General features: G+C 42.2%; 2 protein-coding genes across 2 annotated transcripts; one reads left to right on the top strand and one right to left on the bottom strand.

Moving 5' to 3' along the window:
• Positions 1 to 5,593: 5,593 nt before the first annotated feature.
• Positions 5,594 to 8,608, top strand: LOC130744256 (uncharacterized). The gene is made up of 5 exons (XM_057596448.1): positions 5,594 to 5,925; positions 6,009 to 6,141; positions 6,282 to 6,557; positions 8,472 to 8,501; positions 8,603 to 8,608. Exons 1-5 carry the CDS (start codon positions 5,594 to 5,596, stop codon positions 8,606 to 8,608), a joined length of 777 nt encoding a protein of 258 aa, XP_057452431.1.
• Positions 8,609 to 13,025: 4,417 nt separating this feature from the next.
• Positions 13,026 to 16,197, bottom strand: LOC130743167 (protein MAIN-LIKE 2-like). Its single transcript, XM_057595299.1, has 4 exons — positions 15,879 to 16,197; positions 14,403 to 15,398; positions 13,557 to 14,317; positions 13,026 to 13,468 (listed from the first exon to the last, which is right to left on the bottom strand). The coding sequence occupies exons 2-4, from the start codon at positions 15,391 to 15,393 to the stop codon at positions 13,127 to 13,129; spliced, it is 2,094 nt and encodes a 697-aa protein (XP_057451282.1). The 5' UTR covers positions 15,394 to 15,398; positions 15,879 to 16,197; the 3' UTR covers positions 13,026 to 13,126.
• Between the last annotated feature and the right edge of the window lie 294 nt (positions 16,198 to 16,491).

The following is a 16,491-nucleotide window of genomic DNA, read 5'->3' as shown; positions in this document are numbered from 1 at the left end:
GTATAGGACCAGTTGCTTACCAGCTTGCACTACCACCATTTTTATCAAACATTCACGATGTGTTTCATGTGTCGCAACTGAGGAAGTATATTGCGGATCCGACCCATGTTATCGAACTTGATGACATCGAGTTGAAGGATGATTTGTCATTCGAGACGCCGCCAATTAGCATTGGTGACACAACGATAAAACAGTTGAGGGGAAAAGAGATTGTATTGGTGAAAGTTATTTGGAACAAGGACACTGGTGATGCGACATGGGAACTGAAGGAAAAGATCAAGGAACAGTATCCGGAACTTTTTGCTGAACCTTAAGTTTCGAGGACGAAACTTTCTTTTTGGAGGTTAGTAATGTGAGACCCAAAGTTTCGAGTTTAGAATAAACCGAATAAAATTCCTATTCACGATTAGTTTGATGTAACGTGAAGGAAAACCTGAACAAGTTTATCGAATGCAATAAATTTATGAAGGAGAAAGTTCAGGAAAAGGCTAAGGATAGTATTAAAGTCGATAAAAGTTATAGCACGATTAGTATTTACTTATAACTAGGACAAGAGCGATCGTAAACAACTAATTTACACTTAAAGACACGATGGAAACTAATTCCAAAAATCTTCAGAGAAATGTTACAACTTCTCTTAATTCTTCCATAACAAGCGTTTCGATACGAAACCCTAGAATGTACGAACGTCAAATTCCAATACTCGGAAGTTTGCCGAAACTAAATCACTGATAGTTCAAGAAACCTAAAATCAACGGACGATGAAGACTTTTTCTATTCGGAGCTTCAAACGAAGATTCTACACGCGTACGCCCATTTCTCTTGATATTTCTAATCTTTCTTCAGAACGAGGTATAGATACTATCTCTCACTTCTGATCGTCAATTCTGTCGTCTTTCTCTATGTCTTTCTGTGCTCAAAAATTTGAGCTTTTTGTAAAACTGTCCAAATAACTCGATTTCTCTGTCTAAACTTATTCCCTGCATGCCCAAGAGCGTGTTTAGCGGATTAAATTTTGCCGAATGTCGCCGAAATGCCGCCGAATTCCAATTCTACTTGAAAAACCCATTTTGAGGCAAAGTTTCGTTCTTTCGGTTTAAAACTCTCGACTTAGCTTAGCGCTAGTAGGATTATTCGTCATAAACATCGTTGGTGACGTCCCCATCCAATTTGTTTTTCGAAATTCCAATTTTGAAATTCTGAGCTGAAAATATTGACCAAAATACCCCTGCGACAGTTTTCGATCCGAAAATTTTTCTGAGCTTAGATTCATCTTAGTTACGACTAATAATAACCCAGGAACCAAGTTTGATCTAAGAAAAATCGACGCACACAATTGTGATGTGTGGCCGAGAGCTCCTCCTTAAGGGGAGGAAAATTTTGTTTTTCGAAAACTTGTCTTAACGTGTTAGATTACGGTACTTCGAAGTTTATAATGCTTCGTGTAACCCTAGTACTTATTGTTTGCTGAGTTTCTGACTCATTGTGATTGATTTCTTTGAATTTCCTCTAAGGTTCGTTTGAGGAACTTTGTGGAGTCGGAGAGCAAGATTGTGAAGGAAAGTTTGAGGAGCAAGCTGGAAAACCTACAGGTGAGGGCTACTCACTGAATACTAGCTAATGCTTTAGATGTCGACGAATTCGACTTGATTTACCGTTTATGCACTTGATTGTGTTTGACTGGGAAAAATGTTTTCTGAGGCTACGGCTGACAATTGATAATCATTTATCGCTTGAATTGTTTTTGAGATTGATTCACATGCTATGTGCTAAATGGTTAATCTAGGATGTGTTGATATTGATTCACATGCTATGTGCTAAATGGTTAATCTAGGATGTGTTCATATATGTGCCATGATTGTTGGATTGTGTTACTGTGATTACGCAAATACACATATATCTGTTGTACGTCAGAGTGAGGATAACGGGCAGTTATGCCACACTCATCACGAGATTTTGGGAAAGTTTGACGGGACGAACAGAGATTCGAGCCTTGTTGTTGTTTTGATGGATCGAGACCTTGTCTGGGAATTACTTGGGATTATGGGATCTTTTAAACTCATAAGATTAGAGACAAAACTAAATGAAAACTATTTTGCAAGGAAAATTCATAAGACATTAAACAACCTCTGAATCTTTAAATAATGATCACAATCGTAAACAAGAGCTTAGGACTTGAATATTAGTTTTGGAAAATGAGAAGTGTCGCTGAGTCCAAGTTTTGAGGAAACTAATGAGTTTCCGAGTATGTTGATACTCCTTACTCGATGAGCAGTTTTGTTGTTTGACTATCTAAAAGATAAGTCGGGAAAATTAAATAAGTTTCTGAGTATGTTGATGCTCTTTTGCTTGATGAGCAGTTTTGTTGTTGGGATATCTGAAAGATAAGCCGGGAAACGGGTAGTTTCCAAGTACATTGGTACTTTTTGCTCGCTGAGCAGTTTTTGACCATCGGATAGAGATGAGTCGGATGATTTGAGAAATCATCATGAGATACTTTTTATAATTAATTGTCTTTTATCGCAGAATCGACATTTACCTTAGGGTATTCTTTTTAGAGACAATAAGTTAGCTAGAACACGTGACGACGTGACGAGTGAGGTCGGAGACGTTGTTTGGCTAATCACTTTGCATTCATGCACACATTTTGAGGTTAATACACGGTGGGATGCCGGACCTCGGTGGATTCCAAAATGGTCATAAGACCCGGATTTCCACATAAGAACATTGCGGTGATTCTTAGTAGCAGACGGAAATGGCAGACCTACAGGTTCATTCTTGATCTGACTACATTTTGTTTGGTATAAGAGACGCCCGAGCAGAAATGGTCCCACCGTGGCTGGTGTTAGGGCTGACTCGTTGGTGCCCATCCCTCCGAATTGCATCTTGTTCCTTAGCATTGCATTACATGCACCATTCATGCTGATTTAGTTGTCGAGTGTATTTGATATTTGTTAACATTGTTTGAGATATGTTAATTGCCAGCAAATGTTATTTATTTTCGTTGACAGGATATACAATTTATAATGTTGTCATTCATATTTAAGCCTATGTAGCTATTGCTTAAACTTTACCTATTGGATGTACTACTATGTAATTCTTTGAGTTGACCCTTGCGCGTGCTACCTATGTATGGGGGGCTATGTATGCCCTTTTTGTCAGATGTCGATGGCAGATTGGTTCGAGACGGTCGTCCCTTCGGGGGGACTAGGTTCGAGATGTTGGACCAGGATACCCCGGGCTCATGGGTGGTCGACCCCGCCGGTCACCGAGCTATTTATTCGGGGCGAATAATGGAGGACCGCGTTGACAGAATGGGAAACTTGACGCATGGAGTTTTGAGACGCTACACCGTCAGCTTCAACCTACCACCGGGCGTGCACTGTGGTCCTGGAGTTGTAGTACCACCACCACCGTCGCCTGAGAACGAGGAGGACCCTTCGGAGGAGTTGCCTGTAGGAGGGACTTCATCTGATTCTAGCTCACCCACCGTCGCGGCTGCTGTTGATTTGGGATCGGGTACAGTACCCGCAGGACCAGCTGTGAGGACCTATGCAGTCATAGACCTGATCGTCTTGGATTCAGATTCAGATGACGATCTTGGTGATGCGTAGCTGGGAGTGGTGTGTTGTGCTCCTCTAGTCAGAATTAGGGTAGGAGTATCGTCGTGGCTCTGATCTTCAGTTTTCTCATTTTGGGGCAGGGTAGGTCCCCGACCTTTAGCTTTTTGTGTGGTTCTCTTTACGGGAGTCACAGGGAGTTGGTCGGACTAGGAGGTCTTCGGACTGTTTTTGGGCTGACCTACTTTCGTTGGAGGACTGTATTCAGAATACTGACCTTATATTTTGTTATGTACATATTTGCCGACAGGCTCTACTTTCCGTCACTGGAGGATTACTCGTGACGTAGCATGCTACTTACTGTGGGGGTTGTATATATATCTGTATATTAGTCATGTTTATCTTTCGTCGATACATCTTTAATTCGACAAGTCTTTTATTTACTTAAAACAATTATCGAAAAAAAAATATTCACGTTTTTCTTCCGCTTTGTTTTCTTTTTGGTTACTAAAGTGACGCCACCGAAATCGGGGTGTTACATAGAATGCTCAATTGCCAAAGCGTATTTGCTGGAAGAGATGTCTACATTTGCTTCATATTATTATCCTTCTGATGTTCCATCAAGGAGAACAAGAGTGCAACGGAATGATGGAGAAGGCTCATCTGAGAATCCGCCATTGTCTATTTCTAATCATCCAGGTCGTAGTTATGGAAAATGTATCACCTCTACCTTGAATGAAAAGGAAATGAAAGTTGGACATTTGTATATTTTGTTGAATTGTCCTGAGGTGGTACCTTACATCAAGTAAGTCATTCCAAAACACACTATGATACATCACTTTTATGTAAAGTTGTGTTTAACCAGTGTGTTGCTTATGTAGCATATACTCAGATCTTCTACAAGAACTAGATCCAGAGATAAATGATGAAGACTTGGACAAACAAATTTCCATGAAGTTTCCTACTTGGTTGAAATCATATGTATGTGAAACTATTACTAATCTCTTCAAAAGTTTAGTGAAGCATATCTTAGATTGTATTAACAAATGATATATGTTTTAGGTGCTTGACTCAAGAAACCAAATTGATGATGTGCTTTTGAAGAGTTTGGCATGGGGTCCTCTTAGAAATGTCAAAAAGTGGCGTAATTATATCATTAATGGATAAAAGTTTGTCACAAAATCACAAAATGAAGGAATGAGTATGACAAATTATGGCGTATGTGTTAGATGTGGGCAAAATGATTCAGTGGGCAATGATTATTATGGGATGTTGATTGACATTGTTGAGTTGGAGTACACTGGTAGGCCTACTAAGAAGGTGGTTTTATTTCAGTGTGATTGGTTTGATCCTAGCCCTCAAGGAACAAGGATTGATGCTTATGGAAATGTTGAGATTAAAAAATTTAGGAGATACCCAAGTTATGATCCATTCATACTAGCTCAACAAGCAGAGCAAGTGTATTTTTCATCCTATCCTGAAGGGCAACAAAGCTGGCTAGCTGTTATAAAAACCAAGGCGCGTAATGCCATTCAATTTTTGGGGAAAATAAACCTGATGATGCTTATCAAGATGATGATGTACAAGAAATGCCCACAATGGTTGCAAATGACGATCTTGAGGAAAGTCTTGTTGACATAGCTTATGAAGGAGAAGAATTACCATGGAACCAAATGGATTTGGAAGATTTAGAAGAAGATGAAGAAGAAATTGAATACTCAACAAGTAGTGAAGAAGAGGAAGAACTTATAGAAGAAGATGGGAATTCCGACTCTGACATGGAGTAGTCACAAGTTTTTATGTCTTTCATGTCTTCTCTTTTAAGAATAATATGTCATCTTTTATGTCTTCTCTTTTATGTATTTCTAATGAACAATGTCATCTTTTATGTCTTCTCTTTTATGTGATTTCTTTTATGAACTTTATGTTCTCTTTTGTGTGTGTTTCCCTTATGTATATTTTTATGAACAATGTGACATCTTGTGTATTTTCTTATATTTTTCCTAGTTGGTTATAATTTGATATGTATGTAGATGGAAGACAATGGTGGTAGTGGTTTTGGTAGAGGAAGAAATACTAATAGAAGTCTTGGAAAAGGTAGGGGAAGAGGGAGAGGTAAAAGGAATAGTACTATGACAACACCCCCTTCTACTCGAGAATCCACACTACCTTCCACTACCCATGTAGCGCCTCGCCATTGTCAACCCACCGCAGATTCCACATCTAGTCATGATCCACTTGTTGGGCAATCCACACCACCTTCCACTACCCATTCAACGGCTAATCATTCTGTTGTTCCATCTGAGGATATTGGTACTCTTAGAGCTGATGGAAGAATGTTGATTCGTCCAGCTCCATCAAACGAGTAAGTTTTTACAATTCTGTCATTATTTTTAGTAATAATCTTTATCTTTAAGGTTTGACAAGTTGTTTAACTTTGTTTCATAGGTTTGAACCGTCCAGTATGGTCCGCGATATTATGACGATTATAAAAAGTAAGTTTGTAGGGTCTTGGCTAAGTTATGCAAAAGCAAATAAGCATGATAAAGACTTGACTGACATGTGGTTTAATGAATTTAAGGTATCAATATATCAGAGTATGTTTTATTAAATCTGTAAATGAGTTGTTGTGGTTCATAGCATTGTCTTGTAGGGATTTTGATCACAATATGCTTCATATTTGTTTTGCAAAATTTCCTTCTTGGAATATTTGTTATGCAGAGGCAGTATAGATGGCTACCTGAGCATGACATCCAAATCCGGAAGTCTTTTGACCACAAAGCATCTACTGGGCTAGCAGACACACTGTATAGGGTGCGTACTAAGAAAGATAGTGGAACCTGGATTCCCGAACAAAACCGTAAGGAGATGGAACAAAAATGGAAGGAAGACGACTGGAAGAGAAATGCAGCAAACAATGCTAATAATAGAAATTCATCTAGTGGTCCCCTACATACAGGAGGATCGATTCCTTCATCTGAGCACTTTAGGAGATTAGTAAGCAACTCTTACCATAATTTTTTTTGAGACAAATAGTGTCTCTTGGATATGTGCGATAAGTTACAAGTTTACTGTAAGACCCGGAATTAAATAGACTATTTATTTATTTAACTCCTTAATTCACGGCAACGCGTATTATTTATTAATTAATTATGATTGAAATATTATACGCGCCACGACGGCGAGAAATACCTTAAAGAATATTTTCCTTATAGTTATTTAATCGCGCATTTATTTTGTAGTATTTTTATATTATTTTCTTAACTCGAATCTAATCGCGATTCGGAAAATTAAATAAGTAGTAATTAATTTTAATATTTTGAATTTATAAAGTTATTTAAAAGTAAGGATTTAATTATAATTATTTTTGTGTGTATTATTTTATTTTTAATTTTAATAATTTCTATTCTTTAATTTATCTCTCTTTTATGAAGAGATGACCTGCTCTAACAGGTCATCTTTGTTATTTACTTGTGATAGCCTATCAAGCATCACAAAGAAATATCCTTTATTCTTTTCTCACCTCAACCACCAAATTAATTCATTCTTATATTTCCAACTCACCATTTCTATTTCCAACCACTCATTCAAATTTCAAATTTCTATTCTATCTTTCTCTCTCCGCGTGGGCCCCACCCCACCAATCAGAATTCAATACTCTCTCTCACCCATTCACTCTCTCATTCACGCTCCCACTCTCTCATTCCCTCCCTCAACTCTCGACTCTTTCTCTCCAAAAATCCCATTTTCTTCTCCAGTTTTCTTCTCCTTCCTGCAACCCTAAACACTCAACATCACCTTCTTCTCCTCCCATGGAAGCCGCCACCCAGGGCCAAGCCGCCACCACCGCGAGCCTCTTCCTCTCACGCGCATGCTGCCACCTCCATGTATCCTTCACGGGAACGCGCCACCACCATGGGCAACCACCGCCGTCTCTCCCCCTTTCGTTCTCTCTGGCCAGCCGCGAGCACCACCGCGCCTTCATCACCATCAAACGACCATGAACGCCCCACCACAACTACCACAGACGCGAAAAATAAGGAAAAATGAAACCCTAAAACCGCCACCTTTCAACTCCGATCTCCGGCGAACCACCGAGCTTTTGAAAAAATCAACACCACCACGGAACTCCGGGAGTTGGGTTTGGGGCCTCCCCTATGGGGCTGCGCGCCCCACCCTTTTTTTTTAAACCCAAAAGTGCCCTACGGAAAGGTACTTTCCGTATTCAATTTAACTGAATACGGAAAGGTACTTTCCGTATTATATTTTGATGACTACGGAAAGGTATTTTCCGTATTTAACTCTGACAGGATTCCCCCTTTTTCCACCATTACTCCTCCCTCACCAACCTTCACCAACCCCTCACCAGCCCCCCTGAACCTCCTCAATGCCTCCAGACCACCCTCTCTCTCACCCTCTCCTACCTCACTTTCATTCCCAAGCTTTTTTAAACCCAAAAGTGCCCTACGGAAAGGTACTTTCCGTATTCAATTTAACTGAATACGGAAAGGTACTTTCCGTATTATATTTTGATGACTACGGAAAGGTATTTTCCGTATTTAACTCTGACAGGATTCCCCCTTTTTCCACCATTACTCCTCCCTCACCAACCTTCACCAACCCCTCACCAGCCCCCCTGAACCTCCTCAATGCCTCCAGACCACCCTCTCTCTCACCCTCCTACCTCACTTTCATTCCCAAGCTCTCCACCACCATCCACTCCTTCATTTCCCAAGCTCTCCACCACTACAACAAGTGTTGTAGTAGAGGTAAGTCTATGTGTTTATTTGTTGTTATTTTGTAGGATTAAGTAGTGGAAGTAGTTAGATTAAGTAGTTTAAGTAGTTAGATTAAGTAGTTTAAGTAGTTAGAAGGATGGGTTTTTGAATTCTGAGTCGTGATATAATACAGATTGTTATCTTCCGTATTGAATATGGAAAGGTACTTTCCGTATTCAGTATGGAAAGTAACAATCCGTATTCGGTATGGAAAGTATATTTCCGTATTGAGTATGGAATGTAACTTTCCGTATTCTCTTCCAGGGATGACAGATTCATTTTTCTTTGGTGAGTCACAATTGATTGAAGCTGGATTTCACAATGGTCAACCTGAAGAGGCCACTACAGAGGTGCCACCACCAGCATTTGTGCCCCCGTGTATAAGTATAGATGTCTCGCATTTATTTGCAACTGATCAGGTATTCTTTGAACATATTTTTGCATTGTTTTGAGAGTGTAATATATCAATTCTTATTATGTCTTGATCACCCTTGTAATCAATTCTTATTATTATAACAGATTTTCCCTACCCGTGATGATCTTATCAATTGGGTTCATGGAATTGCGATTGAAAATGGATATGTTACGTTGATCACAAAGTCAGATTATGGTGGGAATGGAAGCAGAAAAGCTTATGTCATGTTGGGGTGCGAGAAGCATGGTAAATATGTTCCTTATAGAGACCCTGACCTTGTTGAAGGGACGAGATCACAAAAGACAGGTTGTCCTTTTAGACTAAAAGGACGACCTAGGAAAAATGGCATAGATAGAGATTGGCGGCTAAAGGTGATGGAAGGTATACACAACCATGAACCAGCTAGGTCACTACTTGGGCACAATTTTGTTGGTCGTCTAAAACCCGGAGAGAAGGAGCAAGTGGGAAAAATGACAAGGAGTTGGGTTCCACCGAGAAAGATGTTGTTGACTTTGAAGGAAAACAATCCTTCAAACTTGACTACCATATCTCAGATTTATGGTGTTTGCAAGAGGTTAAGAAAATCCCTCCGTGGGGGATTGACAGAAATGCAACACTTGTTGAAGAAGTTGGACGGTGACAAGTATGTCCACTTTGAAAGACATGAGTTTGGATCGGAAGTCATTAGGGATGTATTTTGGGCTCATCCAAATGCTATCAAACTGTTCAACACATTTCCATATGTAGTGATTATGGATTGCACATACAAGACAAACAAATATGCAATTCCCTTGCTTGAGATTGTTGGACTGACTTCCACAGATAAGACATACTCCATAGCCTTTTGCTACATTGTTAATGAGGGCACAGATGACTACGTTTGGGCACTTGAGTGTATGAAGTCTCTATTAGCTGATCAAGCCATGTTGCCTAAGGTGATTGTTACTGACAGGGATCTTGCCTTATTGAGTGCTGCTAAGCAAAGCCTTCCTAACACTACACATTTATTATGCTTGTGGCACATCAACAAGTGTGTTTTGGCAAAGTGCAAACTCTATGTTGGCACAGATGATTTTGCTGAGTTGGTTATGATGAAGTGGGCAGAGGTGGTGGATGCTGCAACAGTTGAAGAATTTGAAGTGAAATGGATGCAATTGTTTAATATGTGCAAGGCAAAATACAGCAACTTTACCTCCTATTGTTCTACTACATGGTTGGTTCACAAGGAGAAATTCGCCAAGGCATGGACAAATCATGTGATGCACTTTGGAACAACAACAAGTAACAGGTAAAAAAATTACATGAGCTTAATTTATGCATTGTTTGTTCATTTGATAGATTGTTGTTAATAAGATATCTATTTGTTGTTTGCAGGGCTGAGGGTGCACATGCCAGTTTGAAGAAGATGTTACGGGATTGCAAGGGTGACCTGGCCACTTCATGGGATGCGTCGCATAGTTTGACATGTAATCGACATACTAAAATATTAGCATCGTTTGAGCGCAGTATTCACAGAATTGATCACATTTTCATGTTCCCATTTTACACAAATATTAGAGGATTTGTGTCAAACAAATGCCTGCAGCTCATCGACGATGAACATATAAGAATGAAGTCCTACGGCGGATGCGATTGCTTGTTGAGAGAGACTCATGGACTACCTTGCGGTTGTGAACTTGCAGGTCACCGGTCAACCACTCTCTTGTCAATTAATTCTATTTGTTATTGAAAGTGACACTTTTGTGAACTTGCAGGTTATGAAAGAGTTCCATATGAGTCAATTCATCCATTCTGGAAGAGACTGAGTTGGGAGCATGTACCTGAACCTGTTGCAGATACTACCAGCAACCATATTTGCGGCATGAACCATGGAGATATGCAACCAGAAGTTGAGGCATTGACACATTATTTCAGTTCTTTGGATAGTGGAGGGCAGAGTATGGTAAGGAGGAAGCTTCAAGCGATCTATTGTCCTGAAAGCAGTTCACTTTGTACTCCTGCGGTTAAGATAAGGTCCAAGCGCACTCTTAAGGCGAATGAGAAAATACCACCTAAGAATAAAGCAATAGGATCCTTGACTCGTGATCTTTCAGGTTTTGAACATGTTGATAGGGAGATCAGAGAGGCAAAGAAGGTTTCACAACCACCAAAGAAGAAGAAGCGTGTGAAGAAGTCTGATACAAGCTATTTCATGGGTCATTTTCCAGCCTTTTTCCACCCATATATACAAACAGTTCAGAATGTTGAGGATGATGGTAACTGTGGCTATAGAGTCGTTGCTGCATTACTCGGACTACCATCAGGTGAGGAAAGTTGGTCATGGGTTAGAGCAGCGTTGATAGAAGAACTTGAACGACACAGAGGGTTGTATGATGAAATGTGGTCCAGACATGTGGTTAATGCCTTACATTCCCGACTCACTCTTCCTCCTGGTGATCCGGCTACCGAGGATAAATGGATGCAACTGCCAGAGATGGGATACCTTGTAGCAACCAGGTTCCAAGTGGTTTTCATATCCATCTCCTCTACGGGTTGTTGGTCATACCTTCCACTAAGAGGAGAAGGTCCACCGGATGTACATCCTGTTATAGCTATTGGTCATGTGATTAATCACTTTGTACAGGTATTTTTTGATTGAGTACACTAATATCCAATTGGTGAATTGATTTGTTGTATTTGCAAGTTATCTAATTTTATTGTTATTCTCTATAATGTAGCTCCATCTAACTCCTGGACATTCTATGCCGCCAATTGCTCTCCAGTGGGAACGGTATGTTGATCCTACATCAGTAAGCTGGTGCGCCCCATATGGTACACGTTTAGGAAGATTCACATCAGAATACGAAGCTTGGCTTGTTACTTTTGGTGTTCCTCTTATTCACCAAAGCTATGTAGACATCACCTCAGATTGACACCACACTTTTGTGTGATATTCATTTGTAAACGCTCTGTAATATTAATCTGATGGGCCTTGAATTTATGATGTTCATTTGTTGCTTTTAATAATATTAATTTGATGGTCATTGTTATATTGATGGGCCTTATTATTTTGAATCAGCATCAGGGATAATTAACATAGACAACCACTCTGTCATCAGAGTCCTGTCATTTTCGTCCACCCCATCATCAGAGTCCTGTCATTTCCAACCACCCCATCATCAGAGTCCTGTCATTTCCAACCACCCCATCATCAGAGTCTTGTCATTTTCATCCACTAAATGACGAACTTGAAACCTGACATTACTATCTACCACCAACCAACCCCAACCACACTTGTATTATCCACCAAACACCATAAATCTTTTGACCATTCTGCTATAAATCTCTCTGGGTTCTTTATTCTTCTTCATCCTTTTCTTCATGTCTTGCTTTCGAAGATAAAAAAAAACAATGGAACAAGACTGGGATGCATTAGTCCGCCGTTGCAAACGTCAAGGCAGCACTTCTAGCAGCTCTCGTCCTCTCATTCATGGGCCAGCTGGCGCCGTCCAGGCTGCCATGTATGGGCGTAGATCCAACCCTAACACACTACTCATTCCGACCCAAGAATTTGTCAGGCGTGCGCTCGAAGACAGATCAACCGAAACCGATCCTGATTTCAATTCAAATGCTTGGCTTACAGCCCTGCAATTGGTGGAATCTGCCACTCCGCTGGGCACAATCACAATGAATGTTGAGAGAGTAGAGAGTGTTGTTGCTGTTATTAAATCATGCACTCCCAATGGTTTCGGAGATGCCAAAGTTACCCTCAAGGTATTTGCTCGCTTTTGTCCAGCTTCTTTAACCGTCAATTTGTTGTCTCATTTTCTCTCACGATTGCATTGATTTAGGACCCTACGGGCACCGTTGACGCTAGCGTCCATCGCAAGGCCTTCACTGACGGGGAATTTAGGAATGTCATAACTGTTGGATCTGTTCTTGTTCTCCAAAAGGTCTATTACCTTAAACATTAATCTTGCTTCCTTTGAACAAGTACGCATTAATCTTTTAAATTTGCAATTTACTTGCAGGTTGCTGTGTTTGCACCGAGTAAATCTGTTCGTTATCTGAATATAACGTTGCCCAACATAGTCAAAGTATTTCCACAGGATAGCGGACCCCACGACTTCATCGATATCACTGAGGATTAATTTTGTTTTCGTGTTGCTTCTGAATAATTTCGTGTACCCTTTAAACTGTTTGCCATGAATTATTTATGTTACTTATCCTGCCTTCGATTATTTACGGTGTAGTTATACGGGTTTTTTTCAATACAAGAGTCGGCATATAATGAGTGAAAATAGAAAGCATGATTAATATAAAGAGAGTCCTAATACAAAGAGTCACATGTCATAATATAAAAATACAAAAAAAATATACAAATATACAGTCAATCACTCGCCCCGACCCCTACCGGCCCCTCTACGACCTCTAGGTCCACGGGCTCTGCCTCCACGCGCACCCTCTGCAGGAGCACCCTCTGCAGGAGCACCCTCTCCACGGGCTCTGCCTCCACGGCCTCTGCCTCCACGCGCTCTGTCTCCACGACCTCTGCCTCCTGCAGCTCTAGCTCCTCGGACAGCAGCAAAGGCTACCCCCTGGGTACCAATGAAGGCATTGGATCTAATAAGATCCAGCGCCCTCTCAGTGAGGGATCGGGAATGCGTGCCCTCTGCAGGAGCATCTAGCACCTCGAGTGACTGCTCCAACAAGTCCACGGCCCGACGCATAACAGTCTGCAAAAATAATGTAGATACATTAGATACAAATAAAATATCATGAACAAAAAATCACAATTGAATGGAAAATAAAATTCAAACTTACCACTGCACTGAACTCCTCCCTCCTATCATCAGGGATGATGAACCGATGGGACACAGCGCTGTACCACCTCATGTAATCCTCCACAGCCTCTCCCGGATATGTAGCGGGGATCCCCTGAGGGCGGAGGTGCGGCGCAAACTCAGCAAAGGCAGCATCTGCGGTCTCAGCAAGGGACCCAGACGTTTGGATCTCAGAGGGGTGTCGAGGGACATCCTGTATGAAGCCAAACTGGCGCAGAACCCTCTCTGGTAGATGCCGTCGAACAACACGGCCAAATGGCGACCGGATGTAGCCAGAATACATGGCCCTCGGATCCCGTGGTCGATGAGCCCGATGGTCCTCAAATGGGGTCCATATAACGTCATCCACCGTCAGCTCATCGAGCATGACTCGCCTCTCATCAAGGCCTGCATGCCCGACCCGGGACATAGCCCACCGCCGCGCCCTAGGCTGGTCCTGCGAGTATTCCGGATCCGCCCTACGGATAATGACGCGGTCAGAAAGGTACTCGTAGACCCATCCTAGCAGGAGCGAGCTAAAACCTCCCATCTGGGTCGTCCCCCTCCTGGACGCTCGACTAAGCTGGTCGTATAGCGTAGCGAGCGCAATCGCGCCCCACGCGTACTCGCACACTCGACCAAGATCCTCCAACATCCCTATCCAGTAGACGGTTGTATGGTAGCCTCCGCTCTTGCTAGCAAAGAGCGTGGCGCCTAGCTGGTTCACCAGCCAAATCCGTGCAGCGTCCTCATATCGGTGCTCTACAATGAAGTGAATTAAGTTAATAGTTTATAACAATACAATAATAATAGATACAAAGACAATACAATAATAATTAAGACATACCCGCCAACGCAGCCTCATACCGGGTCTGCAAGACCCCAAAGCGAATAGTCTGGGACCTATTCGTATCAAACTCAGCCTCATAAATACCAACAGATCCTCCCATCAATTGAGCACAGAGCGCTGCACACTCGTCCCTCTCCCCCCTCCCAGGCGTATAGAACCTCGACCCCATGGGGAGATGGAGAAGAGCCGACACGTCGTCCAAGGTGATAGTCATCTCCCCGAACGGCATGTGGAAGCTACTAGTCTCCTCATGCCATCGCTCCACAAGGGCCAAAATAAGGCCTGCATCTGTCACCGGGTAGCTGCAATAGGGTAGCTGATGAAGACCTGTCTGCTCAATCAACTCTCGAACCCGCCTGTGACTGTCTGAATCACCATCACAAGCAAGGTTCCAAACCTTCCCCCCAGCTGTGGCCACCTTCAACTGTCGACGGTCCACATACCGCTCGTCTGTGCGTAGGAGTGCATGCCACGCCCAGGGAGCCTTGTGATCAGCATAATGGGTGAGGAGCGATAGCTCAACAGGCCCCCCCGGAAACGGCGGCAACCTCTGGATCAGGTCCTCCTCGCCACCCTGTGCCCCCTGCTCCCCCTGCTCTGGCGGCAGGACATCAGCATCAACAGTAGGCGGAGGAATACTATCCTCGTCAGATCCTCCCATGCCGGATGAGGCCTCGCCTGATGACTCCTCGCCGGAAGACTCCTCGCCTGAGGACTCCTCGCCTGAGGACTCCTCGCCTGATGACTCAACCATGGGAGAGGGCGGAGAAACAACTGTAGGTATCTCAACCGTGGGAGACGGCGTATAATCAACCAGAGGAACCTCAATCCTGGGAGACGGCGGAGAAACAACTGGAGCTGAAGCCTCCACCGCCTGAGAGGTTGCAGCATGATCGCCGCGCCGGCTAGAAGCATGTAACCGCCGGTGTCTATCCTCAGTAGCCCCGACATCCTCACTAGAAGCATGAGACCTCTTTCTGTTCTTCATTCTCACTATATATTCAGAGCAAACATTCACTATATATACCATTTCAGCCATATACAGAAACATGATGCAAGCAAATGGAAAATTCCTAGAATTTTATAAGTACATAGATGATAATCGGATCTTCTGTGGATTATGCATGCTTGGATCAACTTTTATTTTCCTAATAATCAATTATGGCATCTAGAAACTACTCACAAATGCTTTGGAAACCTTCTATAATTGATTCTGAACCCAGAATCAATTATAAGTGTTGGGTTTGGTTCTGAGATGAATACGGAAAACCATTTTCCATATTCAATACGGAAACCTGTGATCCGTATTTACCCAGAAACGCCATTAACGACAATGAGCTATCGGCCCTAAACCCAAACCACATTCAAGACATTTCAGCCAACAATACCTCTACACAAGCAACAATCGACTACCCTAGGGTTCAATGATTAACATAATTTCAAGTTAAATGGGGAAAATCCAAAAATCCTTACCTCTAGGTTTCAATTCTGAGAATGGGGTTGTGAAGAGCTTTGATGGAGATGATGGAACCTTTCAAGTACACGGTTCAAGCAAGGGGAGCGACAGAGATCGAAGGTTGAAGAGGGGAGAAGAGCTTGGCAAAATACGGAATGAAGTTTGAAATGGGTTTGAATAAACCCTTGCCGGTTTACATACTAATATAATACGGATATAAGACTTCCGTATTGAATACGGAAATGTTGCTTCCGTATTCTATTAAAGGGGGGCGTTCCAGTAATTTCCCCACTTTAAGTGGGGCGGGGAGCCCCATAGGGGGGGCCCCAAACCCAACTCCCCGGAACTCCCCTCGACGTGCGCTTTAAAACCCCTAAAGAAATTTCTGATTCTGACCATCTCCGCCGTGAACCGCCACCAACCGCCGTCTTCTCCGGTGAGATCTGCGCTGGAGAATTTCCATAATGTGGTCCAGTGAGTTTTGAGCTTTCTGAACTCAGTTTTGGACTCCAAGCTTCGTTTTATGAATGAAAAATAATGTTTTTGCTTGCGGTGATTTTTATGATGGTAAACCCATCTGAATATTTCTGCTGTATTATTGTTGCTGTCACGAGATTATAGTAGTTGCTG

Source organism: Lotus japonicus, chromosome 3 (genome assembly GCF_012489685.1).
Source record: "Lotus japonicus ecotype B-129 chromosome 3, LjGifu_v1.2".
Lineage (NCBI taxonomy): Eukaryota > Viridiplantae > Streptophyta > Magnoliopsida > Fabales > Fabaceae > Lotus > Lotus japonicus.
Note: the sequence above shows the minus strand (reverse complement) of the source record. Positions and strands in the feature narration are given on the sequence as shown.